Here is a 27,357-nt window from a genome sequence, read left to right on the forward strand (position 1 = left end):
TTGAGGATTTTGGCACGTTTCCGTCAGTCCCACATGGGGCTAGGGGGCGCTGTGCCCCGAGTGCATGCCCCGGCAGCGTGTCGCTGGCGTCACCGGCCGCCCTCTGTAAGGAAAAACAGGGCCCCGGTCTGCCAGGAGTTATTAAAAGAGCCTCAGCAGGGTAAGCAAGAACTGGCTGCTTGGCTTGTATAACTTCAGTGCCTTGTCATCTAACCCACTGGGGGCGCGAGGGGCTGCGCACGTCCCTGCCGTGCCCTGGCTGGCTGCCGCGTGGAGGTGTTTGGACTGCACTCGGCGTCTCCCCCCGACCTCCTCTCTCAGCTCGTGCGTGATGCTGAGTTTGCTCCTCGGGATCTCGTTGGTGGGCGTCAGCTGCCAATCACAGCCAGGTGCCAGGGCCGACCCCTTTGGTCTCCCGCTGGGCGAGGCCCTCCCTGCGCTCTGGCCTGGGTTCAGTCCAGCACCCACCCTGCTGGGTGGTGCCCGGCTCATGGCGCCCAGAGGAGACGGGATGGCCCTCTGCCAGAGACAGAGTGCTCCTACCCCTCCCCTCCCCTGCCCTCCCCACCTTGATGGACCCCTGGCGCCAGCCAGGCCCCCATCCCTTGCAGCCTGGCTGCCACCCCAGAGATCTGCTGGCAGTGCATTAACAGTGTTGCCTCTCTCCTGTTTCCTGGCAGTGTGTATACCTGACGGTTGCTATGACTACATGACTATGGCCGCTAGCGACCACATCCACAACCTGACGCTTCGCACCAGCTCCGCCAACGCCCTCCCTTTCCTCAAAGTGGCGCATTCCCACATAGCTGTAGGTACCTCCCGTCCCAGCCCCCAACGTGCCCCTCCCCCTGGCATCTTCTTTCCTGCCCCCACTGCCCTGGGGCACCAGTGGCATCTGCACCTGCTCTGAGACAGCATAGCGGGAAAGACGCCAGCACCGTGTACACTACTAGCCCATCCCTGTGGGAGAGGCAGTGTGGCCTGCGGGTCGGAAGACCTGGGCTGTGTTCCTAGCCTGGTCTTGGACCTGCTGGGTAGCCTTGGGCAAGTCATTGCTCTTCGCTGGGCCTCAGTTCCCCTTCCCCACCGTGTCTGTTGGCTGCTGTCAGCTGTTTGGCGCAGGGCTGGGAGCCTAGGACAACGGGGCCTCTAGTGCTCCCCTAACCCTCCATCAGTGCCACCTCCATGCGGGACCTTCAGAGAGTGCTCAGTACTCCTCCCCAGCTCCCTTTCTGCCCTTCCCCCTCTGCCCCGCCGGGCTCCTCTCCCCCACTGCTGAGCGCTGGTTCCTTCTGCTCCCGCAGCAGCCCCAGCTCCTGGAGGACGGCTGCTCCGTCACCAACAGCCTGCTGGAAGGAGCCGTGCGGGTGGAGCCCGGAAGCGTTCTCCAGCACTGCCACCTGCAGGTACAGCTCCCTCCCCATCCCGCTCACTCGGCTGGGTCCCTGGGGGTCAGGCGCTTCCCAGGCACAGGGCTGGATCGCCCTATGGCTTTGGACTCTCGCTCTAACCCAGCCTGGGGCCTGGCTGCTGGGGCCCCCTCTCTCTGCATGTTCAGGCCCAGGTGGATCCTGGGTCTCTTCCCCCAGACGCTTCAGCACACCCGTCCCAGCTCATCTCCCGATTCGTGACCTTGTGTCCAGGAGCTCTATGGAGTGAATGCAGGACTCCCACAATATCCCCCATTGCTAGATTTTACCAGTGACCATCTCTGCCCCCCGCCCCCGCCACTATTCAAAGCACGGCTGTAAATCGTGGAATTGAAAGTCTTTCTGAGCCTTCAGCTCCCTCTGGGGGTCCCCGGTGCTGAAGGGTGACCACAGACCACCATGACGGGCTGGTTGTGACTAGATTAAAGGGAGGGGCTTCCCAGAGCTCTGATGGGGGTGGGGATCTCCGGCACCACCCCGCATTTCTGCAACTGTCAATTTTGTCGCCCTCCCAGGGACCCTTGCAGATAGGCTCCGGCTGCCTCCTCACGGGGCTGGACGTCTCCTCCTCGCCTGCCCTGCAGCGCTGCCGGCTGCACGACGTGGTCCTGCAGGGGCACGCCATCCGGCTGCGGGACATGCTGCGCCAGGTGTTCACCCTGACTGGGCGCCACGACGACTGGCAGGTGCTGTCTGAGATCGGGCCGGGGGGAGAACCTGGGGATAGAGCTCCGAGGATCATGTGACCTCTTAGGTGACCAGTCACACCTACGGGCTGCCCGCCATCTGTTTCCCCCGTTGCGGGGCCCTGATGGGGGTGCCTGGGGGGAGGAACGTTCCCTTATGGGGGTGCAGAGGGGACCATCTGCCAAGGAAACTGGGCACAGGGGGCCACCCGTGGGGACTGAGTGCTCTGGGGGAGGAGCGAAGGCCAGGGACGCTGCCCTGCCTCCCTGAGAGCCAGGGTGGGGTTAACATAGGGCCTGCCACCAGGAGAGGGCAGAGAGCACCCCACAGCGGTGGTGCGAGTCCTGTCCCCTTCTAGCCCCACTTCTCACTGTCTCCTCCCTCCCCCCTCACAGAGCCCTCCCGGGGAGGCCGGCACCTACCTGAACGTGCCCTGGGCTGAGTTCTTCCACAGGACGGGGATACGGTATGTGCCAAACAAGCTGGGCAGAGAAGGGTCCCGGATAGGGCCCAGAGTGAGCCAAGAGCAACTGCTTTCCTCCCCTGCATTGCGCCTGGACTCTGCTCGGCTGAGACCTGGGAAACTCGCTCTGTAATGCTGCCTGGAAATGCCTCGGTGCAAATGGAAAGGGGCAGAGAGGAGCTGCCTGATGCACTGGCCTCCAGAGCGCTGAGCCAACTCCTGGGGGCCCAGTGGGGTAGAGCGAGGCCTACATGAAGCCAGCACCCTAAAGCAACCTGTGCTGCAAGAGGCTGGGACGAGATCACTGGGAGCTTCCCCGCATAACGAGCACGTGTATCTACAGCGCCTCCTGCTGGGAGAGGCTGGCAGGGCTGGAGCTGTGTGCCCCTCACTGTCCTTATAGGGGTGCACATGGCACCTCCTGCTGGGAGAGGCTGGCAGGGCTGGAGCTGTGTGCCCCTCACTGTCCTTATGGGGTGCACATGGCACCTCCTGCTGGGAGAGGCTGGCAGGGCTGGAGCTGTGTGCCCCTCACTGTCCTTATAGGGGTGCACATGGCACCTCCTGCTGGGAGAGGCTGGCAGGGCTGGAGCTGTGAGCCCCTCACAGCTGCTCTCCTTAGCACATTTCCCTCCAGCTGGCCGAGGAAGAGACTACAGTGGTTCTGCTAACTCCTGCTTTCAGTCTGGGTGGAGGAGGCTCCATCCCAGCTGTGCAGAATGGGGGCAGGGCAGTGCAGCGGCTATCAGCCTGAGCACGGGGCTGTCCAGCTGGTGAGGAGGCAGCAGAGAGCTGGCAGGAGCTTCAGCTCCATGCTCCCTTCTCCCCGTGCCTTAGGGAGGTGCAGGCCTCTCAGGATCTGCTTTCCCTGGGGCAGAAATGAGGCTCTCTTTGTAGGTGGGGAGGCCAGAGGGGCAGGTGCTCACTGCCTAGGCCTCCTGCCCCCATTGCACGTGGCCGCGTGGTGCCCGCTCTCTGAGGCTGCTTCTCATTCCGGCAGGGAGGGGGATATCTGGGGCTCCGAGGTCCCCCGGAGGAGCCGCTGCCTGCTGAATGCCCGCCTCTTCCCCGTTCTGCACGCTGCCGAGCCCCTGGGGGTCCAGGACGTGCTGTGGTTCCTGGGCTCCCAGGAGGGCGAGGGGCTGGGACGGTGGCGAGCCTCGTGGCGCATGTCCTGGGAGCAGCTGCTGATGTGCCTAGACCAGGAGGCGGAGCTGGCGTCCCGCCGGGCGCTCTTCTTCCGCCAGGCCCAGGGCAAGCTACGCAGGGTGCTGCTGGAGCACAGGGACTGCAGCCTCCTGCCACTGATCCGCACCGCCGTCAGCGAGGGCTACCAGGAGGCCGTGCTGAGCACTCTGGACCAGGGTGAGAGCTGGGCGGGGCGGCTGCCTGTGACCTTCGGGTCAGCCACACGTGCTGCTCGGGGGCGTCCGGATGCAGACTCCAGCCCTGCGGTGATTTAGCCCCCGTGCAGGCCCACGAGTGCTGGGGGGGCCCTTGAACACGGCCAGTCCCTCTCCCTTGCTAAGCAGGCTGTCCAGTCCGTACAGCGGCCAGGGGACTATCACTGGGATGTCAGCCCAGAGGCCCGCTGGATTCCATCTTTGCGGATCACATTGTGCGTCTCTGAGTCCCTCCTGCTGTCTTTGCAGTTGGCTACAGGGCGTTCTTCGGCCCCTGTGTAACGCCGGGTCCCAAACAGCTGTACGGACTATGCCACAGTCCTCCCCCTGCCCCACCATGCACTCACCTCTGGAGAGGAACGTGGCCACTTTGAACATCCCTCAGGCACGTGGCTTACGGAGGCTGCCGGAGGGCAGTTTCCTCCCGTTCTCGCTAGCGAAGCCGTGTGGAAGCCAAAGCCTGAGTGCACTTTCCGTTGTGGCAGACAGCAGGTTTCCAGCTACCCTGAGCGGGTGGAGCATGCTGGGTAACAACATGCAAATAAGTAGCGCCAAGCAAGTCTCTTCTGCTCCTGGAATTGCCAGGCCTTGCGGGCTTTGGAAAGTGGAGCTGGGCTTGCCCCGGCTAGGTGGGCTACCAGAGCCTAGGTTCATTCTCGGTGTGCTGCAGGAAGGTGCCGGCTTGAGCGCCTCTATCTCCAGAACAGGCACTGCACTGGCATTGGCGGTGCCAGCTTCTGTCGGCTGCCCCAGCTCAGTGCCCCACCCCCGGTTAGCACGAGGGAGGAGTTCACTCCAGGACTCATTCAGCCCTTGGATCCACCCAAGATAGTCAACGAGGGAGTTGATGATGATGATGATGATGATGGGTCATGGGCTGTGGGCACTGGGCTGAGACCCAGCAAACTCATTCCACTCAGGGACCACGGGGGCATGCTCTGGTTCAGGACAACTGTAGATAAGTGGCTGGAGGGGCTTAGGGGGCAGAGGAAGAAGGTAACTGTCATGCTAGATGAGGAGGGATGAAATCCTGCCGTGGACAGCAGCCCTCTAAGTCTCCAGCCTGCTGGGCCATGACTGGCTGCCGCTCTGATGGCTTCCCTTTGCTTCCCAGTGGCATCTGTTGCTGCTGACCCTGGGGTGGCAGCCCGGGCTCTCGCCTGCATTGCCGATGTGCTGGGCTGCATGGCCAAAGGGGATGGGGGCTTACGGAGCGGGCCGGCCGCCAACCGGGAGTGGGCCCCGGCCTTCCAGCAGCTGGAGAGAGGCGACATTGCTGAGGGAGTGAAGGCGCTCGCTACAGAGAGGAGGAAATGGCTGGGCAGGTATGGCTGGACGCACTGGGCTGCTGGGCCCTTGGTGCCCGGGGGCCAGCGGGGGTGGCAGAGATGTGTTGGGGGCCGTGGCGCTGGGCTTGCCCCCCTCAATGGACCGGGATTCCCCACAGGGTCTGCAGGGATGTCATTTCCATTTTGCCGCATTTCCAGCCCTGTCTCATGGCCTTTCTGCAGTGAGCAGCGGGGTTTGCTGTGAGGTCCCAGGGCTGTCAGCCATCCACTGACAGACTGGCCTGATTTTCCACACGCCCCTGTAGGTGGTAGATTGCCCCTCCCGACCAGCAGCTTGGGTCCCAGGTAGGGTGACCAGACGGCAAATGTGAAAAATCGGGACGGGGTGGGGGTAATAGGAGCCTATATAAGAAGAAGACCCCAAATCGGGACTGTCCCTATAAAATCGGGACATCTGGTCACCCTAGTCCCAGGTCCTGCTGGAAACCCATCAACTCTCCAGCAGATGCTAAGGACGCTGCTGGGCCCGAGCCCTGTGTCTCTGCAGGGGGCTTTGCGCTGGGCTGGCTGATGTTCCAGGCATCTCCGTCTCTGCAGCCCTGGACTGTGGCTGGGAGATTGGCTAAGGACCCGGCCACACACCAGGTGGTCAGTAACCATGACAACCTGTGCCAAAGGCCGACGGGCACCACTGCCGCCCTGTGGCCAGTCGAGCGTGTTTCTGCTCAGTGTTGCCAGAGCCGCTAACTGGCCGTGCTGCTGCCATCCCAGGAGAAAGACGGTTCTGATGGTGCCCTCTGTCAGCTGGTGAGCGGTGCCTGTTTCCCCCTGCCGTTTCAGGCCGGCGCTGCTGGTGAGGGCCGCCCGGCACTACGAGGGGGCCGAGCAGATCCTGATCCGCCAGGCTGTGATGTCGGCGTGCCGGTTCATCAATGTCGGGCGGGAGGAGCCCCCTCCCGTCGGTCACTGGGTGCTGGTGGAGTGCCCTGCCCGGATAGACGTCTCTGGTGAGCACCTCTGGGTGGGAGCAGCTTCCACAGGCCCCAGTTCAAAGGGCTTTCTCTTCTGGCCTGGCCATCATTGGGGCTGGCCCTAGGCTCTGTCCCAGTGCTGGGGTGGATGAGGCAGTGCAGGGCCGGGGCCACGGGGAGCCCTGGTGCGAAGGGAGCAGTGCCCAGGGGGTGGACAGCACTGGCTGTAAAGGGGCACAGTTTGGCAGCATGGAGAGGACAGGAGATGAGGGCTGGTTTGTGGGTGGCCGTCCTGCATGAGGCTCCGTTGAGTGCACACCCCTCTGCCTTGCAGGTGGCTGGAGCGACACTCCTCCAATCACTTACGAGCACGGGGGAGCTGTGGTGGACATTGCCATCCTGGTGGACGGGCGCCGACCAATTGGGGCCCGGGCCCGGCGCATCGCCGAACCGGAGCTCCGGCTGGTCAGTGCTAGCGGCGCGCTGGAGGGCGAGGTGGTGCTGGAGCTGGTGTGCCAGGACCTGGAGGACCTGCAGGATTACTGCCAGCCCCACGCGCCAGGTAAGACCCACCCCGCTGCTCAGGATCAAGGCTCACCAGCTGCTCCGCTGGTCTGGGCCTCGACTCCCCCCTGTGCAATGGGTGACAGCCCTGCCCTGCCCCCCCCCGGGGGGGGGGTGCGGTGATAAGAGAGGCCCAGGCTGGAGGCCTGCGTAGCGGGGGATGGAGACGCTCGTCCTGTTGCTGCTTGTTCCAGACAGTGAGGCCATTGGCACCTTTCCCTGCCAGCAGCCCCCCCCCACAATGAGCCAGCAAGTCCCCCTGCCCCCTCCTCCAGGACCTGCTGTTCCGTGCCGCGGGGAGAGCAGGCCTCCGAGCCTGGACAGCTGGGGCTGCGGCTCTGCCCTCGCCCTGCTGGCCTGGGTGGGGTCGCTATGAGCACCCGCCTGTCAGGAGCTTGGGTTAATGGGTGATCCAATAGCCGTGACCTGGCCGGGGCACCATGTTAGTCTGCTGGCAGTGAAGGGGTTAAACCAGCAGGGGCTGGTGGCCAGGGCATGGCTGCGCTGACCAGCCTTTCAGGGCTTCCCCTCTCCTTTCCAGGCGCCTTGCTGAAAGCGGCTTTCATCTGCACCCAGATTGTCACCCTCGCTTCCCAGAAGCCCTTGCAGGCCCAGCTGCTGGAGTGCTCTGGCGGAGGGTTTGAAGTGCACAGCTGGTCCAGCCTGCCCCACGGATCCGGCCTGGGTATGTTCGTGGCCCCCGTTTGCACAGGGCACAGTCTGGGCAGCGAGCGTAGGTAACCCTAGACCAGGAGAGCTCTGGACCTCGGCCTCAGGTCCGTAGGAGGCTACAGGAAAGTCGATCTCAGCCATAAGCAGCCAGGCCCACCCTGGTCACGTTCTCGGGCTGGCGGGTCTCTCCTAACAGAGTGAGGGACATTGAACAGCAGTGTGGCTGGGGCTGGGGCGCCCCCAGCCGGGCACTCAGGAGAAACTCGCTCTCCCACAGCACTGCGAGGTCTGCACTGAGAACAGGCTGGCTCCCGGCCTCCTGCTTGGGCAGAGCACGCTGGACGCCCTGCAGGAGGGGCCAGGGGCTCGGCCGCTGCGGAGGGATCCAAGCTTCTTTCTGTGGCTTCCTTGCTGGGCTCTGCGGGCCAGTCCCCTCCGGCCGGGCAATGCAGAGCATGAGGATTGCAGGGGCACCCAGCACAGAGCGCTGCTTACGTCCTCTTGCGTCTCTGCAGCTGCTCTGGGAGGTGGGGACGTAACCTAGCTATGGCCCCCACGGCCTTGCCCTGCCCTGCGGGGTGCTGGGTCGTTTCATGGGCCATGGCTGAGATGTTGTCCCCATGCACCCTCTGCCTCACCTCCCTGACCCATCTTTGGCTCCTCCAGGCACCAGCAGCATCCTGGCTGGGGCGGTGATGGCGGCGCTGTACCGGGCGGCTGGGAAATCCGCCAACGCAGAGTCCCTCATCCATGCCGTGCTGCACCTAGAGCAGGTGCTCACCACAGGTAACGGCACAGAGACCAGTGGCGGGGGGCCTGCCATGGCCTGGCCCGGCCGCCTGAATGGACCCCCTGTCAGGTGTGCGGCATGAGTCTGTGGCAGCTGGGGTACGCCATCCCAGGCTGCCTCTGCGCTGCCCAGCCCTGGCCTGTCAGACCCACTGCCTCTCTGCCATTCCCACTGCCCTGCCTAGGGGCCCGGCCTCGCCACACAGCTGGAGGTTTGAACTGTCCTGACGGCCCCATGGCCCCGGCTGCTCGGGCCCATTATTCTGCCCTGCTGGTTCAGGCTGTCTCTGCAACAGGCGGTGTTAACCCTCGTGGTGCACGCTGCCTGCCCCCCGGCTAGCCCCCACAGGGGCTGTTTGATCAGTTCCCTGTCCCCAACCAAGCAGCCCGCCTTCCTCTCCCCCACAGCCGGCCCCTCAGCACCACGCTGCCAGGGCCTCCCCCAATATCCTGCCTGTTGGACTCCTGGGGGACTTCTGCACCTGCACATTCAAAATTCTGCACCCAATATTTTAAAATTCTGAAAATGTTATTTGTCAAAATAACACAATATAATCATGCCAGTTTCAATTTATTTCAAAATACCTGTCAGCAAGTCTGTCGGTAACAATCCAGACAACAAAAAACGTTTCAGGAAATGTTTTTTGACAAATAGATTCCTCACTAGGCTTATTAATGCACCCCCCTCCCATTCAGCCCCTGGCTCAATGCTGCCACCCCACTAGCTCTTGTGCCGCCGCCTCAGTCTGTCCCCCTCACTAGCCCTTCTGAACTCGTGTGACACCCCCCCCAGCAGCCCCATGTGCCCCGCTCTGTCCATCCCCATAGCCCATGTCTCCTCACCTGGCCACGCCTCTGCCGCCTCCCCCTCCATGGCTGGCTGCTCCAACCCATGAGTCTGCTGCCCTCTCTTCAGGCGCCACATCAGCCCCTGTGGGGCTGAAGGTGTAATTGCAGCTTCCCTTCACCTCCCCGTCAGAATCAATTATTCTGCAGAGGAAAGAAAAATCTGTGGGGGGCATTAATTCTGCGCTTGCACAACGGTGCAAAATTCCCCTCAGCTGCAGGGCTGGGACTGAAACCATTAGCGTCCTTGTGGCCTGCTGCTGTGTAACGGGCCCTGTTGCTGGCAGGAGGAGGATGGCAGGACCAGGTTGGCGGGCTTGTGCCAGGCATCAAGATCGGGAGGTCGAAGGCCCTGCTGCCCCTGAAGGTGGAGGTGGAGCAGATCCCCGTGCCGGAGGGCTTTCCCCAGACCCTGAACCAGCACCTGCTCCTGATTTACACAGGGAAGACTCGGCTGGCCCGCAACCTGCTCCAGGTAAAGCATGTGCCCCTCCATGCCTCAGGGGGCACTCCCCACCCAGCCCCCAGCAAGGCCACAGCAGGCGTGGGCAGATCTAGCAGCCCTCTCCAACACCAGTTCAGCCATAGCTCTCCCAGTGCTCTACAAAGCAGGGTCACTCCCCTCCCTGGTCCACAGCTGAGGGCCAGAGCTGGGAAACGACCTGCCCCTGTCCCATGCAGCTGAGCTGAGCCTAATACCCTGCTCCCAGCCCCCTGCTTGGTTCATTGGCCCCAGCTTTATTAGAGACATTACTCTAGGACCCAGGTGCCCAGCCATGGACCCAGCCCCTGCTGCGCTAGGTGCTGTACAGACACAGGACAGCCAGACGGCCCCATGCCGCACAGTTGTTGTGGCTCATTGCAGGGGATTGGCTGCGTCCCTCCCTTGGCTCTGTCCCCGCTGCAGTGAAAGTGAACGCTGGCTCCCAGGAGCAGCTATCCAATGCTCAGTGGGAAGGTGGCTGGTCAGACATACCCAGTACCAGGGGACAGTGCCCAGGGCTGGGCGGGGATACTGAGTCACACTGGGATTTTCTTTATTTGTAACTCATAGAAACAACCTGGGCGCCGCATTCCCATGCTCTGGAGACCAGCTCACAGCGCCCGCAGGACGGGGGTTTCCCCTAAACTGCTCCGCATAGAGGCCAGGCTGCAAATCATTCTCACACACCACCTCACGATCCCGCTCAGCAATTGGGCTCCCCATGGGGCCCCCTGCCCCACACTCCCTGCTAGCGGGGCGCAGCTCCAGCAGCCGGGGAGCCGTAGGCAGGGGAACAGCAGAATCTGGGCCCAGCCCACAGGACAGCCAGGTGCACATCAGCAGGAACAGAGCGCAGGGCTGTCGGACAGCAGCTCCCACCACTAGCGGCAGAGCCCTGCCTGACGATTGGTTACAGTGCGTGGAACATAGCTGCTGGAAGCGAGAGTTGGGGGTCACCCAGCAGGGGCCTAAAGTCCCCAGCGCCCTGCCTCTCCCGCTCGAGTCACGGCTCTGAGGCAGAGGGAGTCCATGCAGCGTAGTGGAGACGGGCCTTAACCTGAGCTCCAGCCTCCACTGGGGGAGGGAGGAGGTATTAAAGCTCTCAGAGGAGCATGGGGTTGGCCTTGCCTTGCCCTCCGCAGTAGGGGATGAGGCTCGCTGCCACCCCAGGCCTGGCTGCGTCCCCAGAGAACGTCTGAGCCAGGGGCCCTGCAGAGCCGACTGTGGCACCTCTGCCCATTTCTCTTCAGTTACACGAGCTGCTGCTCCCTGTTCAGTCCCGAGCTGGTTCAGGTGCTGGGGCCGGGTCGCAGCTGGATCCAGGGCCAATAGCCCAGCCTCAGGGGTTAAGCTCCAGTTCCTGCCTCCCAGCACGGAGGAGCCGCCCTCTGGCCATCACACGACCCCTCCCCCCTTAGGATCCCTGGCCCAGCAAAGCTGCCGGGAGCTGCACTGAACAGGTGTGAAACAGGCACACTCCTGCTTTCCTTGTGCACCCCAAGTGCCGGGGTGTGTGTCAGCAGCAGGGCTGGGAAGGCCAGGTGAAGGTGAAGGTGATGCAGTTCATGGCTGGCCTCCCCTTGCAGGACGTGCTCAGGAACTGGTATGCCAGGCTGCCAGCTATCGTGCAGAACGCCGACGCCCTGGTGAGCAACGCGGAGCAGTGCGCCCAGGCCTTTCGGCAAGGTAAAGCAGCCGCACGCTCAGCTCCTGAACCTGCCCTGAGTGCGTGGCCCCACGGCCTGGAGAGGGGGTGCCCCTGCTCTTGTGGCTAAGGGCGTACATGCTAGTGCTGCTGGGGCTAGCAGGCAGGAAAGGCACCACGGCTCCTGGGCCGGCCGGCCCAGGCCTAGCCGCGATGGGACTTGTCCCCTAGGAGCCCAGCTCCAGCCTAAGCACGGTGGCTGGCCTGCATTGCCTGCTGGGACATTGAAGAGGAAGGCAGCTGCCGTCTGCTCCATTTCATGCCAATTCCATGGACGCCTCCTGCCAAGGCAACCCTGCTCCGATGCCTTTAGCGCAGTTCCCACTTGTGCTTAGGAAACAGAACAGCTCTGTCAAGGTGGGCTGGAGCCGCAGTGCTGGCTAGGATGTGATCAGGGTGCCACAGGGCCATGCCTTCATAGGGAGCCCCAGAACCCCACAGGTGCACCCAAGAGCTGGCTCCAGGGCTGCTCCTGCTGGAGCACTGTGCTTACGGCCTGGTTAAACAACGGGTTTGGTCAGTCGTTTCCAGCCGCTGCATGTCGATGCAGCCCTAACACCGCATCAGCAGAGCAAATTGCTTTCCCAGTCCGTTCCCCCCACCATGTAGCAGATGTACAGGCCAGCGCCCCCCCAAGGCGAGCCCTGCTCTTGCTGGGGTGCAACTGCAGCTGGGTTGAAACGTTGGAAAAAAGAGCAGAAGCGCTGGCGGCTTGTTACTGGGGCGTCAGAGGCAGGAGCTTGTGTAACCCCCCCAGAGCGCAGGAGCAGCACGTAGATCAGGAGGAACCAGCGGGCGAGTGACCGTACCTCTGGGCTCTTTACATCGAGGTGGACGCCTTGCTATAAAGCAAGCTCGAGATCTAGGCTTGATGCAGCATTTCCCTGATGAGCCGCTGGTCTGATCGAATGGCCCCTTCTGCCCTTAATCCACGACTAGCCACCAAGCGCCAGCCCCCCGACGGCTGGTCTGCAGCGCGGCTGGCGCTGATAGAGGCAGAACTCAGCAGCTTTTCCAAGTCGATGGAGCTTCTACAGCTCAGAAGCTGCCACGTCTCACCGCAGCCTGAGCCAAGGGGCAGGTTGGAGAAAGAGGGAGCTGCACCGTATTTGCAGTGTCCCTTTTCTGACTACATCTGTGCTAAGAACAGGGAACGAGCCAGACTCCACCCCCCTTTCCCCAGTGGAGCATTACAGATATGCAGACTTGGCTAGCAAGGGGGGCCATGGCGTTCACCACCAAGCGGGTGCAATGCTGGGGTATCAGGCCGGCCAAGCGGATCATTTAGTTCTGATAGCACTGGCAGGGCCGACCCTGCCCACGGCCCCTGCGAGACCAGGGGTGGGGAACCCTTAGGGAACAGCTGTAGCTCTCCTGGGCATAGACCAATTCTTGGCATTCTCTTTGTCTGCTCTAGGTAACCTGCCTCTCCTTGGAGAGTGCCTGACCCGCTACTGGCAGCAGAAGAAGTGCATGGCCCCGGGTTGTGAGCCTCTGGCTGTCAGACGCATGATGGATGCTCTCCAGCCGTATGTCTATGGGCAGAGCTTGGCTGGAGCTGGAGGTGGCGGGTTCCTCTACATCTTAACCAAAGAGCCCAGCCAGAAAGACTTTATACAGCAAATTCTAGCAAACACAGAGGTGAGCCCTGCACGTTCGCTCCCACCCATCTCTGAGTGATCAGGGCAGCGGATGGCTCTGCAGGGCCTTGCGTGTCCCAGGCTCTGCGAGAGGGGTGCAGACTACAGCAGCCTGTGCCACGTGGCATGTCGGCCAGGCAGTGGGGAAGGGGTTAGAACTAAGCAAACAGCCCCCCAGTGCTACACCCACAGCTATTACCACGTAGCAGCAAGGCCCCCGCTGACGCTATACTAACCATAAAAAGCAACAGAGGGTCCTGTGGCACCTTTGAGACTAACAGAAGTACTTCTGTTAGTCTCAAAGGTGCCACAGGACCCTCTGTTGCTTTTTACAGATTCAGACTAACACGGCTACCCCTCTGATACTTACTAACCATAATCTTTCGTTGTAGGGCCTGGGGAATTTCAGCATCCACACTGTTGAAGTGGACACAGCTGGCTTCTCTCTGCAGCTAGTGGGGAGCGACCCTAAAGCAAGAGGCGACACAGGGAATGAGAGGGCCCAACCGGTCATGTGAAGGCCAGCGGGCCCTGGTCTTTGTGCACTGCCAGTGAATGTTCAGACAGCCAACCTCCCACGCTGGCGTAATTTGCCACTCACAGGAGCGTCAGGTGAATCTGTCCTGGTTTGGTTTCAATTCAGAGTGACTTCTGGTTTCAGCAGCAGCAGCTGCACCGGTTGCATGATCATCGCTGTAGAGTACGTGCCTCTACCATTGGGCTGATGGCGCTGGGAAGCCCTCGGCCCTACAGCAGCCTGGGCTAGTGCCTACCACAGAACCAGGCCAGGTTCACAGGCCGGCAGAGGGAAGAAAGGCCCCTCGCTGTTTGACAGCGTCACTGTGCTGGATAAATAGACTTGGCAGAATTTGTATTTTTTATCATTTCGACTATCGACGTTCATTTTTAAAAAGAACAGAAGTACTTGGGGCACCTGTTCTTTTTGCGGACACAGACTAACACGGCTGCTACTCTGAAACCGTTCATTTTTAAGCATTTTTTCTGTTCATAAGTGTGGGAAATTCCGGAGGGGTCAGCCGTGTTATTTAATGAGACACTGAGTCCGAAAGTTAAAGCTGTAACCGTTAAAACACAAATTGTGAACATCACGTCAAACTCTGCAAGTGACCTTACATCACACCTCCAAGGCTTCAAGCAGCAGTTTGTCTTACTTTGCCTTTCTCAGGGGTGGGCAAACGTTTTGACCCAAGGGCCACATCTGGGAATAGAAATTGTATGGCGGGCCATGAATGCTCTCAAAATTGGCATTTGGGTGTGGGAGGGGGTGAGGGCTCTGGTTGGGGGTGCAGGATCTGGGGTGGGGCCAGAAATGAGGAGTTCAGGCTACAGGAGGGTGCTCTGGGCTGGGACCAAGGGGTTTGGAGGGTGGGAAGGGGATCAGGGCTAGGGCAGGGGTTTGGGGCATGGGGGGGGGGGGTGAGGGCTCCAGCTGGGGATGAGAGGTTTGGGGTGCTGGAGGGTGCTCCGGACTGGGATCAAGGGATTTGGAGGGTGGGAGTGGGCTCAAGGCTGGGGCACGGGGGGAGGCTCCGGGCGGTGCAGGCTCAGGGCGGTGCTTACATCAAGCAGCTCCCAGAAGCAGCAGCATGTCCCTCTCTGGCTCCTATGCGAAGGCATGGTCAGGCGGCTCTACACACTGCCCCATCCGCAGGCACCGCCCCTGCAGCTCCCATCGGCCATTGTTCCTGGCCAATGGGAGCTACAAGGGTGGCACTTGAGGTGGGGGCAGCATGCAGAGCAAAGCCTCCTGGCTGCCCCTACGCATAGGAGCTGGAGAGGGGCCATGCCGCTGCTTCTGGGATCTGCGTGGAGCGGCCCCTCACCCTGCTCCCTGGCTGGATCGCCGGAGCAGGGCAAGTCCCAGATCTCTCTCCCCAGCGGGAGCTTGAGGGCCAGATTAAAACAGCTGGTGGGCTGGATCTGGCCCACAGGCCGTAGTCTGCCCACCCCTGGCCTATCCGTACATTTCAATCATTAACTGAAATTGTTTTTCATCTATTTGTATGTACAATGAAATCAATGTTTCAACGTTTGCCAATAAAAAACTGATCCTCCTAAGCCTCTGTACAGCGGAGATGACCACCGCAGTTGCTCGGGTCGTGCGCCTGTATTTTATATGGACTTTCTGCAGATGGCATCAGTAACTGGGGCCATGGGAAGGGTGACTAAGGCTTGATTTGCAGGTAGCTCCTGCACTGAGCCTTCTCCTGAGAACAGGTTAGTGTAGCCGCTTTTCCTATTGCCAGTAGGATCAGACCACAAAGCCCGTCGGATGACTCATGCCTGGTCGAGCAGGACGGTGAATGGTCCCGCATGCTTTGAGACGTGTTCATAGCCGTGCAGGAGCCAAGCCCAGCCTCCACCTTCTAGCTGAACATTCCCTGGGGCAGCCCAAATCACGGGGGATCCTCTGCGACCTGTCAGTGCTGCCTGGGAGGGCGGGCCTGGCTTCCAGCAGCAGCCAAGTCCCTGAACACTACAGAAAGCTTTGAGTGTGTGGTGAGTCATTGCTCCCCCCCCCCGCCCTTTCTCTGACTACCAAGAGCTGAGAGTTTCCTCTGTGGGAATCCCCCCCGCCAGTGTGCTGTCACTCTTCCCGCCCAGCAGAGCCCTGGGCTGGAGGCAGCTCAGCCCACCCAGCTGGAGACCAAGGCTTTGCAGAGAGGCAGAGCTTGTCTGCACCCGGGGAGGGCTGAGAGCATCACACGGCCTAGCTGCACGGTAGGGAGACGAGGCTAGCATGGTACTAGGCTAAGCAGTGCAAATTCAGCATCACTTAGACTAGCCCAGTGCCACCTCTGTGCTCTCAGGGCACCAGGCAGACGGACAAGACAAGTGTACACCACACTGTAGGTAGGGAAGGAGCCTGCAGCAGGTTCCGGCCTTAGCTCCCATCGGCCGTGCGCTCGCCCAGCCCGGAACACACGTCACCGGAGGAACGTTACTCCCCACTCCTCCATCTTTATTCACCGCCTCGCCGCACCGTGTAGACAGGTACAAGAGGAGTCAGAGCCCTGATTCCGGCAGGGACTTGACCCTCAGCAGCCCCAGGGTGAAGTTCAGACAATCCCCACTTAGGCCCCAGCCCGAAGAACTAGCCCAGGAGACAGCTCCTCCTCCAGGGCAGGGCCTCCCCTGGAACTCCAGCAACTGAGCTGTGAACTGGCACCACTGCAGGGGGAAGAACACCAGGATTACACCCCTGGTGGGCCAGGGCAGCCATGGACTCGGAGCCAATGGTTTGTGGAGGGCTGCACAAGGTCACCGCTGCTTGAGTCACCGCATGGGGCAGCATCTGGAACTGCAGCCACGTACTCACAGAACCTGTCATGAGACAGGAAGGCGAGCAGAGGAAGGCATGAGCAAGCTCTAACCCTCTATCAGAACAGCCTGATCCTTTAGTGTTAGTGTCATGGGGGAGGGACCTCAGTGAGGAGCCCTGCTGGAACGCCACTGCTCGAAAACATGGGCGATTGCACGGCCGCCGTATCTCTGCTCCCTGAAGGGCAATGGGCTGCACTGGGCCTTCTCGAGTCCAGGTCTCCCATACCAGGAAAGCCATGTGTGGGGCACTGGGGAGAAGCACTAGTCATCACCGGGCTGGTGGCTGACAGAGCCAGCCGGCCACCCCCGGACCTGTCACAGTCCTGCTGCAGCAAGTGCTGGAAGCACAAGGACGGGGCCCAGGGGCTGCTACGTTCACGCTATGAAGCGCATCCGAGGACAGCCAGGCGCTGCAGATAGTGTGACAGCTACAGGCGCAGCCTCTTAATGTCCTCGCTGCGGAAGTCGATTCGGAGGGCCAGCACCTGACGGACCTCTGCTGGGGTGAGGCGCCAGGTCAGGGGGCCTGAGTTGGGGCCCCAATAATCCAGGATCTCTGTCACCTGGAGAAAGAAAGAAAGTCAGGCTGTGGGAAACGACAACACATGAATATGCCATTCTACTCCCCAGCTCCAACTACATGGAAGATCAGACACTCCAGAGCATGGGGTGGGAGTGATGGGTGGGCAGAAGGTCTAAGCTCCTGCAACTACCCCCCTCCCCCTCCCCCAGCAACAAGTGCTGCAGGAACAGCAGGCATGGGGGGGGGGAGCGCGTTGGGGGCTGCAAAACCGGGCTGAGCCTAGGAGACCTCTGTGGAGGCTGGCTTAGGAAGAAGCTGCTGATGATCATTCTACCGCCCCCAGCATGGAGAGTCAGAGGAGAGCTCACCCTTTCCAGATTGAGGATGGTCGCCATCTGGGAAAGACGAGCAAACTTGTCCCGGATGGTCCATGTGGTCACGGTGGTGAGATAGGCTATCAGCGATCTCAGCTCCTTATCGAACTGCAGGCCGCCAAGCTGAGCGCACCAAGCAAACCGTGTTACCCTTCCACATTCCATGGGCACATGGCTTTGCATCTCACAGATGTCATGATGGGTGAGGAGAGGGAAGAATTCCATGGAACATGGTGCTCTGGGGCTGGAAAGTAGGCAGTGGCTTATAGCCGGACACTTCACGGGCCAACGCCTGTTTCTCTGCAAGGTCTCCCTAGCCCCACTGCCAAAGCTTCCCCTGACAGTTCGCTCCAATTGGGACTCTTTTGAGCTGGCTAAGTCTAGACACAAGCACTGGGGTCACTGAGTGGGGAGGAAACCCGAAGCTTTAGCTTCGAAGGCTGGAATTGCAGGGTAGCCGGAAGCTCAGTGGCGCTGCCGGCAGGGGAACGGCTGTACGGAGAGTTCTAGCCCAGCCTCCCCACCCCTCTTAGGGTAGGAGAGGGGCAAAGGCAGGAGTCTCCTGGGCCTGCCGTGAATCCGGCGGCTGCTGCGCAAGGGAGGGAGGACACAGCTGTCTGCTTACCCGGCTGAAGGTAGATTTGAGAACCACCTTCTCCAGCTCAATGGCAATGAGACTGGTGGTCAGGCTGCTGAGGCTGTCGTAGATCACGGGCGAAAGCCCAGCCTGGGGACAGAAAACCACGTCATTGTCCTGCCGCCACTGGGCAGAAGTCAACCGAAACCAGCGAAAGGCCTGGAGTCAGTGAGAACAGCCGCATGTACGGTGCTAATGGCCGTGCTTAAAGAGCAGAGCCAAACCCGCCAAACCAAACCACAACAGCTCAGCGCTCAGGCCTGGGGCGCCGGGACTTGGGAACACCCGCCGATGTGAGGCTCACTGACCTCTCGGGGAGGGCTCAGCGCTGGAGAAATAAACGCGAAGGGGGTTCTTTGGGTTCTTTTAAACAGCAGGAGCAATGAGGGGAGGGCTGTGTCCATCACCCGCCCGAGCAGGGAGTCACTCAGGCCATGCCGCTGGGCACGACTGGCCCAAAGCCTCAGTTAGGTTATTGGTGCTCAGGACAACTCACCTTGAACTCTGCCATTTGCTGTTCCAGGTTGATGATGAACTGCTGCACCCATGGGTCGTTGGCTTCATAATCATTGAACTCTTCCTAGCAGTGGAGCAGAACGAGGGCTAATTACTTATCCCCAGCACCCCTGGCTTGTGAAGAGCCACACTCTGGCAGACTGGGAGAACCTGCTTTAGCTACAGCAGTCCTAATGGGTCTGACGTCCCTGCTGCACTGCATCAAGTCCTCCACAGTTTCTCTGCTTAGCTTTATCTGGCCTGCAAGGTTTAGCAGGCCCCACGATGCCCAAGTTATTTGCACTAAAGGAAGAGTCTTTTCGTGCTCATCTGTCCCCCTGCTTGGGAGAGGCCAGGAGAAAGGACAAGGACATGCCTGACCTGGGCCCAGCACTCGCAGATGGCTAGGTAGATAGTAGCTGTGCACGCTCAAGATGATCTAAGGCCATGCTTCGGGGGATAAACGGATTGCCTGGGATTCCCCCCTCCCACCACGTAGAATCACAGAATCGTAGGACTGGAAGGCACCTTCAGAGGTTGTCTAGCCCAGCCCTGCACTAACGGCAGGACTAACTCTTATCTAAACCATCCGACAGGTGTGTGTCTAACCCACTCTTAAAAACTTCCAATGATGGAGATTCCACAACCTCCCTGGACAATTTATTCCAGTGCTTAGCCACCCTGACAATTAGGAAGTTTTTCCGAATGTCCAACCTAAACCTCCCTTGCTGCAATTTAAGCCCATTGCTTCTTGTCCTATCCTTAGAGGTTAAAGAGAACAATTCTTCTCCCTCCTCCTTGTAACAACCTTTTATGTACTTGAAAACTGTTATGTCCCCTCTCAGACTTCTCTTCTCCCGACCAAACAAACCCAATTCTTTCAATCTTTCCTCACAGGTTATGTTTTCTAGACCTTTAATGATTTTTGTTGTTCTTCTCTGGACTTTCTCTAATTTGTCCACATCTTTCCTGAAATGTGGCATTCAGAACTGGACACAATACTCCAGGTGAGGCCTAATCAGCGTGGAGTAGAGCGGAAGAATTGCTTCTCGTGTCTTGTTTACAACACTCCTGCTAATACATTCCAGAATGATGTTTGCTTTTTTTTGCAACAGCGTTACACTGTTGACACTTTAGCTTGTGGTCCACTATGATCCCCAGATCCCTTTCCGCTGTACTCCTTCTTAGGCAGTCATTTCCCAGTTTGTATGTGTGCAACTGATTGTTCCTTCCTAAGTGGAGGACTTTGCATTTGTCCTTATTGAATTTCATCCTATTTACTTCAGATCATTTCTCCAGATGATCTTGAATTTTAATCCTATCCTCCAAAGCACTTGCAACCCCTCCCAGCTTGGTATTGTCCGCAAACTTTATACGTGTTCTCTCTATGTCATAATATGCATGTACTCCAATGCACAACTTGACCAGGTGTGTTACCAGCAAGGCATTTCTGCCTTGCTCTGAAGTATCAGATACAAGGCAAGGATGCAGGACTACCTGGACCAATGGTCTAATCCAGTACAGCTACTTAAAGCAACAGCCCGCAGAGTTAGCCCCTCGGGCACCAGTGTAGAGCATCCTAAGGGACGTTCCAGGGGTGGGGAGCAGATATTCCTTCATACCAAAATGTACCCGTCCCACACAAACCAGCTAGTATGATGCTTTTCAGAACTGTGTCACTGGCATGAGAAGTCTTGAGTTGTGATACTGGGATAGGAACGGTCCCTAACAGGGCAGCATTCTGCACCCCTCACCACGTTTTCCTGGGGTCCCATATTCTAGGTTTCAGTCCCACGGGTGGTCCTTGGACGGCCAAGGAGTTCATTGCCTGGCCATGCTGAGGTAACAGCAGGGAAGATCTTTGGGAAGTGAGCCAGGCCTGTCCCTCTGACCCCTCCCCGCCGTTACAGGTGCAGAGCCCTACGGAGTTGGACGCTTGGGGAGCAGAGAAAGGTGAGGCTTACCTCCTCGATATTATGGGAGACCGAAAGGAAGAGGTTGATCCAGGGTTTCACCTGTGGTTTGACAGCTGTGCTGTTCAGCTCACTGAGTCCTTCCTGGGGAGGAGAGGAAGAGGACCCAGCAAATGACTGAGCACGCCTTGTTTCCAACGAACATGCACCTGCTCTTTGCACCCTCCCCGGAGTCTGCCCCGTGAGCCAGGGGAGTATGACCCCCGGGGGGGGACAAAGCCTGGAGAGAGACTTGTGCAGGATCAGGTAGCAAGTCGAGATGGGAATGGAACCCAGGAGTCTGGATGCCAAGCGCCGTGCGCAGGAGCCAGGTGAGGCTCTAGCTCCAAGGTGAGAGGGGGAAGGCCACTGACTGACACGGCCTTCTGCTTGTCAGGGCCAGATAGGGCAAGGAGGCAGCCATGGCCAGATTCCAAAGGAAAAGCTCCGAGAAGAGCTAGCTGTCGTCGCAGGGACTCTGCTTTCCCGGGGAGCAGTAGTTCCACGTCACCAAGCAGCAGCTTGTGAGTGGTGGCCGAGGTAAGTCCTAGGTACCGGCAAGGCTAGCGCGCTCGTGAAGGGTCTCCCTGCCTGGCTCAGGGGACACGAGGGGTCGCTCTGCAAGAAGCTTCTCACCAGGCAGTTGGTGGAAGTTTTTAATTACAACTGGTGTCTCGGAGTCCGCTGCCGGCAGCTGCCCTTTTCCACTGAAAGGGGACGCCTGTGACTCCGGCCGCATGGGAGCCCAATTGCTTCCCACCCAGCTTTAACAAGACTGGGTGAGCAGCAGACGAAAGACGACTTTCCTGCGGGGTTTCAGCATTAGCCATGGGCCTAGGAACCCGCCTGCAGGAGAGGCTCAACGCAAGCCGGGGATGGTGCATGGCAAAGCAAGAGAAAACGCGTTTGCTCTCCCCGCTCCTCTCAAGGAGGAAGATGGTCTCAGGTTTTGCTCAAACCAAGTTCTCTGCTGCTTGGCTTCCATACCCCAAACATTAAACCTTCCTCGTCCTCTCTTTGGCAAACTCGCTGGAGGACACGAGATTGTAGCCTTAGCAGCAGCTACCCACTGAGAGAAGGGGAAGCTGGATATTTCGCTAGGGGAAGAGAGATGCTGGTTCTTGGATTACACCTGTGGGATGGCAAGAGCTCCTCAGATGCCATCCTTAGACATACCCGCTGAAGGCCTTGCCAAGGTTCCCCCCAAAGAGGGAGAAGGGAAGATCTGAGAACTCATGGTTCTAATACTGCACCTTTCCCTGGCGAGAGCACCTTCACTCAGCACAAAGCAGCAAGGGGAACCACATTCCTTCTGCTCCGCAGCTCGCCTTTAGAGCTCCTCCCTCCCCAGCCAGGAGGATCACTGTTACTCAGCGTACGATCAATGCTTACCCCCCCTCCACACCATCTGGGCTGGACTCACAGCCAGAGCTAGCACAGGCCCTGGGCTGATGATCTCCCATTTCTGGGTGCATCTCAGAGCCAGCCGAGTGGCTGCGTCAGCCAGAGCGCACCACACGCACGGCAAGCAGCTCACCTGCAGCAGATCTCTGAACTTGTTCGACACGGCAGCCATGTCGGCGAGGCAGCTGTCGAGCTTGGCTTCGGCTTGTTCGCCCCCAAAGCCTTGGCTGAGTAGCTTGGCACAGTCGCTCTGTGGGAAAGACACACCCCTACGCAGGCTGTAACACCCCCGTACGCAGGCTGTAAGTGCTATGGGACACTTGGAGCGCTCTGCACTGGCCTAGCAGATTGTCAGCTCTTGGGGGCAGGGATCAGCGTTTACTCTGTGTTTGTACAGCACACAGCACAACGGGACCCTGTTACGGTCATACAAAGAAACCCCCCCTCTCCCCCCCGATGCTTGCGGAGAACACTTGGTGCCATAACGTAACTAACGCAGCTGTATTACAAAGGACCGGCCAAGAGGCCAGAGAGGCATTGAGTGATTCGAGGAGAGAGGCTGAAGGGGATTGGACATGTTGTACGGGTGTCAAAAGCCGTATTCCCAGACAAGCCCTTGACTGGACTTGGTGGAAAATGGGAAAGGGGAGGACAACAGATGTCACAAGAAAACCATTGAGAACGATGCCGCTGCCGTGGAAACAGACTACAATGGAGCAGGAAACGTGGCACTAGACAGAGTTGGAACCACCTGGCTATCTCTAATCCAAGCCCTAGGGAAATGATCTCTGTGTCACAGATGGAGAAACAAGGGCTGGAGGTTCTTTTAGCATTTTCACAAGGTCTAACCGAACGCTGACAAGCTAGCCCTTGGCCTGGCCAGAGGAGAGATTTCAGTCCATTCAACCGTGGTTTAGGAAAAGGACAAGTCCCAGCGTGAAAGTCTCTTTTACTGGGATGAACATCAACAGCCCAACATTACCGGAAATGGGATGAGCACTAATATTTATTTATTTTGCAGTTGCACCCTGGAACCCATCATGGAGCAGCACCCCACTGTGCTAGGAGCTGTACAGACGTAACAAAGACAGTCCCTGCCCCAAATGGCGTAACAGACGGAGAAGTTCGGTCTTCCCCAGCTGGCAGAGTCTCAGCACCAGCCTCTGGATTTGGGCAGGCACAAGTCTGCATGTGCTTTGTTTGCACTGGCAAATCCAGTTACTCAATTGTGTTTGCAAATCAGGTTCTTCGACCACCTTCTTCCCCCCAGCTTCTACTTCCCCACTCTACGCCCTCAATCACTGCCCTTTTCCACTACGCCCCTCCCCAACTGCAACCCCACACGCACCCCAATAATAAACATACGGATTAGTATTAACACCTACTGAAAATAACCCCCTGCTAATTTAAGAATCATTAAGATACCTGCTCAACTCTAACCAACCACAAGTTTTTCGTAACTTGTCCCCCTTCCCACGGCCCCACCCACAGTCTTTCTGGCATCAGCTGGTTGGATCACATCTATTTAGACTATAAGCTCTGCAAGGCATGGGCTAGGTCTTCTACACGCTTCGGACAGCAGTCACTCTGGTTTGACACTAGGTATTAATTTAGCAGCTGAGCTGAATCCCCTTTTAAAAAAAAAACAGGTTCTCATGGCTGGTGGTGTTTTATTTTTTTCCAAGAGTCTGTGTGCGTAGGGACAGTATTTTCTTCTGGTTAGTCCACTGGGCTACCACATATAGGTAGCCAGGACAAAATGAGTTTGGAGATAAGTCGTTAGTAAAAATAATGAGGTAAACTGAACAGAGTTCAAAGGTGATCAGCAGAAATGGTATTGGAGATTTGGGGCTGGTCTACATGTACAGAGCTACAGCGGAAGACAAGGAAGCGTCTCCCATCAGTGTAGTTCAGGGCTTCTCAAACTGTGGGCTGGGACCTCGAAGTAGGTCGTGACCCCATTTTAATGGGGTTGCCAGGGCTGGCTTAGACTTGCTGGGGCCCAGTGCTAAAGCCAAAGCCCGAGCCCTTGGCGGCGGGGCTCAGGTTACAGGCCCCCTGCCTGGGGCTGAAGCCTTTGAGCTTCGGCTATGCCCCCTCTCCCCTGCCAGGGGTTGTGGGGCTCAGGCTTTGCCCCCCCCCGCCCAGAGTAGTGGGGCTTGAGCGGGCTCAGGCTTTGCCCCCCCCCCCCCCCCCTCCTGGGGTCGTGTAGTAATTTTTGTTGTGAGAAGGGGGTCGCGGTGCAATGAAGGTTGAGACCCCCTGGTGTAGTTAAGCCGTCTCCCCGAGAGACGGGAGCAGCTCTCAGACACAGCACTGTCTACACAAGAGGTTAGATCGATATAATTGTGTCATTCAGGAGTGTGGTGTTTTCACATCCCTGAGCGACACAGCTGGGTCTGTAGTGTAGACCTGGCCTTGGAAAATGAGAGCGATAAAGAAAGGTTAAAACCAGAAGTCAGTCAGTCAAAAGGGAAGAGGTCCAGATGTAAAAGCTGTATGCGAATGAGCATGTTCTCATTAGATACAGATCGAATGTGTAGTAATGGCCCCACAACAGGAAGATTTAGGTATTAAACGAAAACAGGAAACAAATCGCCGTCCCTGTAAACAATGAAGGCTTCAGCCTCACAGAAAATTTGGAAATTCACTAGGGATAATTACATCTATTCTGCCAGGAGGTAGGTGGATGGACTCAAGTATTGATAGTGGTCCCATCCAGCCATTTTTTTCTACCAATCTATTTGAACTAGCAGGACAGGTCACCCGAGGTTAAATAGGATCCCTAAAAGTCAAGTAAGGCCAAGACCACAGGAGGCTAGGAGCATTCATTCCACAACAGAAACCCCTAAAATGTACCCAGCTGGACGGGAGTTGATTGTAAGGCTGGTTATAGGAAGCCAATAAAGATGCCAGACATTACCTCCAAAGTCTTCTTCAGGGTCATGATGTTTTCACTGCAGACCTCCACATTGTTTAAGGTTACCTGGAACAAAGAGGAAGGAGCATAATGGAACTGCACAGTAAGTCAACTGCAAATAGGTAAGTGTAGAAGACACCCTATGTTTCCAGTGATGTCCGATCTACCCTCCCCCCACTACTGTTTTATATATAAAAGTGTTTGAGTGACAGCTCTCTGCCTCATTCCTGCAGGAAGTCCCACCCTTGTGTTTTGCACTGCTTTTGCGGCAGCATCACAGAGAACACTGGGTTGGGAACGCCCAGAGCCAGCTGCTTACACACAAGGAAAAGTCCAGGAAAGCGGTGGTGAAAAGCAAGTCACTGATGGGCAGGCAGGAGAGCGCAGAAATTCTCCTGCCCTGTGACAATCCTCATTAAAACATCAGCAGTGGTGACATTTTGCTCTTCACCTGTTGAAGTAAATGTCAGTGCGATGCTGAGATTTCCTGGAGACAGGAAAACGAGCCGGGCTGACAGGTGAATGAGGGACTCCGGCAGGAGCGCTGACATTTTAAGTACTTTGCTTCAGGAAATCCAGAGCCCTGTCACCAAGAGTGTAATGAAATAAAGCGATCGGCCCTGCACCCTCCCTTCACTCACACCTTTGATTTCTCTCCTCCAAGCACAATGAACCACCCGCATAGCCTCCTCATTGCTATGCATTCATAGTGCTGCTGGGGGCAGACAGAGCACACAGGTCCGTGCCAGCCATCACCACTGCTGCCAGTCAAGGGACTTCACTTGAGGTCTGCTTGGCATCAAGGATGTCCCATCAGTGGGAAACCCTTTCAGTGCTGGATCAGGAAACCAGTCAAACAGTGCAGTCTCCCATATGCATGTGTAGGGCATGTGTGGGTGGGTGCAGAGGTGTCCTGAGATCTAGCCAGTGCTCCTCCAGAGGGAGGGAAGCAGCAGAGAGCCACAGAGGCGACAGAGGTGGGCTCACATTTCTTGCTCTGTAAAGCTGACTTCCAGGCTCTGACCCCTGAACACGGCCGGCTGTAGCACTATGTGAAGAGAAGACAACGGAGCGGCTCTCATGCTCCAAGCGCAGTGGCCACCAGTGATGAAAACCTTTTCGGCGTATCAGCAGAGCTCATTCATCCCATGCAATTCTTCCGTGCAAGAGTTCCCCCCGGGGGAAGTGGCCCCCTCCCAGTGCCTCTCTGAGGGGCATCGATGATCAGCTCAGCGCAGAGCAGACCCACTTTCCAAGGGGAACACGCAGCTTGTGGGATAACTGGAGGATCTTGCCTGGCGAAGTATCCAGGGAGGAACGGTTTGGGAGATGCAGCATCAACCTTCTACCAGGAGTCAGAGGTCACCCTGCCCCCATCCTGGCTCTCAGGCCATGGTCATATCACTCAAGCCCAGGAGACAGTCTTTCCTGTTCCTGGAACACTAGATATTCAAGCATCTCCCTTTCCTCACATTCTCCAGGCCCTCCGGCCTCGCCGCCTGCCCTGCCCTCCCCTCCATCCAGCCTGCACGAAACCCACCAGAAAGGACTGCTTGGCCTCATCGGTGCTTTCGATGCCTTTGGTGTCAAACTTGCCCTGCTGCAGGCTGCTGTGCATGATGTTCACGGCACTGGTCACCCCCCTCTGGATGTCTTGGAAGGTGGTGGCCGGGAAGCCCAGCTTCAGCTTGGTGCACAGAACCTCCCTAGGGATGGACAGAGCAAGCCAATCAGGCGGACAGAGAAGCATCAGGCCAGGCCCAGTTGCACAAGCCCGGCCCTCTGGCCACGACTCACCCTGGGAACAACATAGGAGAATTAACATGGCCCAGTGCTGCTGGGAAATTGTATAGTCCACTGCTTGACCACGCTTTGGTTCGCTATAAAACACACTCAACAGACCAATATCAGGACAGGTTAACTGCTAAGAGTCAATGATACTTTAGTACCGGAAAAAAGGTTCAATACGCTACCAATTTCTGGGACGCCGACTCATGCAGCATTGTTGAAGTCACTTACACAGAAGGCTTGCTTCCAAAGTTGCACAGTTCAGCTAGGAGTATTTCTAGGATGATTTTACAAGTTACAAAACTCTTTATATGTCACTAAAATCCAGCCCACCAGTTCCTCCCAGTTCCTTAACTTGTAGTTCTGTTCCTTCCTTAGCTTTGTTGTGGACATCAGCATTCCAGGTACTGGTCCAAGAAGGTACCTCCCTAGCTTGTACTGGGCAGAACATTCATGTATTTTGCCTTTGACAACTTTCTTATTTTCTAAAGCCAAAGTGGACTTCAGCTTTGCAAAAGCATTATGGGATACATAGCAGAAGTGAACAGGATTAGAGAACACAGACGAAGTCAGGCCATGTAACCACAAGAAAGAGATATAGAACGTTATATTGATATTGTGTGCTCAATGCTTATTACCATACCTGGTGTGAATAAAGTGATAGACACTTATAACAATTAGCCTAGCAAATATTGGTCAACAGTTCTCTTCTGCTCAAGTCAGGAGCTGGATCTAGGCATGGCAAACAGAACCCTGCCAAATCGCTCTGCTCCTCACAAAGTCCACTGCCCAGCATCCAGGGATCCAGCCTCACCCACATGGGCTGGTTGCAGTAGCTTGTTGAGAGCAGTCACTTGTGTGTTCACTCTGGCTATTGCCATCTTGGGATGCAAAACAGGCACAGGTTGATTTCTGTACCCACATGCCCCTTGTTCAAAAGCATCAGGCAGCCACTCAAGTCATGGCAGGGAACCTC

The 27,357-nt window shown here is 57.9% G+C and overlaps 2 protein-coding genes across 14 annotated transcripts in view; one reads left to right on the top strand and one right to left on the bottom strand.

The window, feature by feature from the left end:
- Positions 1 to 16,417, top strand: part of FCSK (fucose kinase) — a 45,420-nt gene extending 29,003 nt beyond the window's left edge. For 6 of the 9 annotated variants that reach the window (XM_065567476.1, XM_065567479.1, XM_065567481.1 and 3 more), the window contains 14 exons: positions 681 to 808; positions 1,305 to 1,406; positions 1,946 to 2,116; positions 2,513 to 2,583; positions 3,581 to 3,945; positions 5,098 to 5,308; positions 6,113 to 6,279; positions 6,578 to 6,805; positions 7,349 to 7,492; positions 8,146 to 8,265; positions 9,402 to 9,589; positions 11,185 to 11,284; positions 12,721 to 12,944; positions 13,336 to 16,417. In XM_065567476.1, the coding sequence (XP_065423548.1) occupies positions 681 to 808; positions 1,305 to 1,406; positions 1,946 to 2,116; positions 2,513 to 2,583; positions 3,581 to 3,945; positions 5,098 to 5,308; positions 6,113 to 6,279; positions 6,578 to 6,805; positions 7,349 to 7,492; positions 8,146 to 8,265; positions 9,402 to 9,589; positions 11,185 to 11,284; positions 12,721 to 12,944; positions 13,336 to 13,461 (2,345 nt within the window). In that variant the 3' untranslated portion in view covers positions 13,462 to 16,417. Of the gene's footprint in view, positions 1 to 680; positions 809 to 1,304; positions 1,407 to 1,945; positions 2,117 to 2,512; positions 2,584 to 3,580; positions 3,946 to 5,097; positions 5,309 to 6,112; positions 6,280 to 6,577; positions 6,806 to 7,348; positions 7,493 to 8,145; positions 8,266 to 9,329; positions 9,590 to 10,168; positions 11,142 to 11,184; positions 11,285 to 12,720; positions 12,945 to 13,335 lie in introns of those variants that run through there. The other 3 variants (XM_065567484.1, XM_065567480.1, XM_065567485.1) reach the window with 3 other exon arrangements.
- COG4 (component of oligomeric golgi complex 4) overlaps positions 15,910 to 27,357 on the bottom strand; it is a 29,477-nt gene continuing 18,029 nt past the window's right edge. For all 5 annotated transcript variants that reach the window (XM_065567486.1, XM_065567487.1, XM_065567489.1 and 2 more), the window contains exons 12-19: positions 26,134 to 26,299; positions 24,597 to 24,659; positions 21,807 to 21,923; positions 20,282 to 20,374; positions 18,319 to 18,402; positions 17,811 to 17,912; positions 17,180 to 17,308; positions 15,910 to 16,851 (exon numbers count right to left, since the gene is read on the bottom strand). In XM_065567486.1, coding sequence (XP_065423558.1) covers positions 16,717 to 16,851; positions 17,180 to 17,308; positions 17,811 to 17,912; positions 18,319 to 18,402; positions 20,282 to 20,374; positions 21,807 to 21,923; positions 24,597 to 24,659; positions 26,134 to 26,299 — 889 coding nt within the window. In that variant the 3' untranslated portion in view covers positions 15,910 to 16,716. The remainder of the gene's footprint in view (positions 16,852 to 17,179; positions 17,309 to 17,810; positions 17,913 to 18,318; positions 18,403 to 20,281; positions 20,375 to 21,806; positions 21,924 to 24,596; positions 24,660 to 26,133; positions 26,300 to 27,357) is intronic.

This window comes from Chrysemys picta, chromosome 14 (assembly GCF_011386835.1).
Source record: "Chrysemys picta bellii isolate R12L10 chromosome 14, ASM1138683v2, whole genome shotgun sequence".
Classification (NCBI taxonomy): Eukaryota; Metazoa; Chordata; order Testudines; family Emydidae; genus Chrysemys; species Chrysemys picta.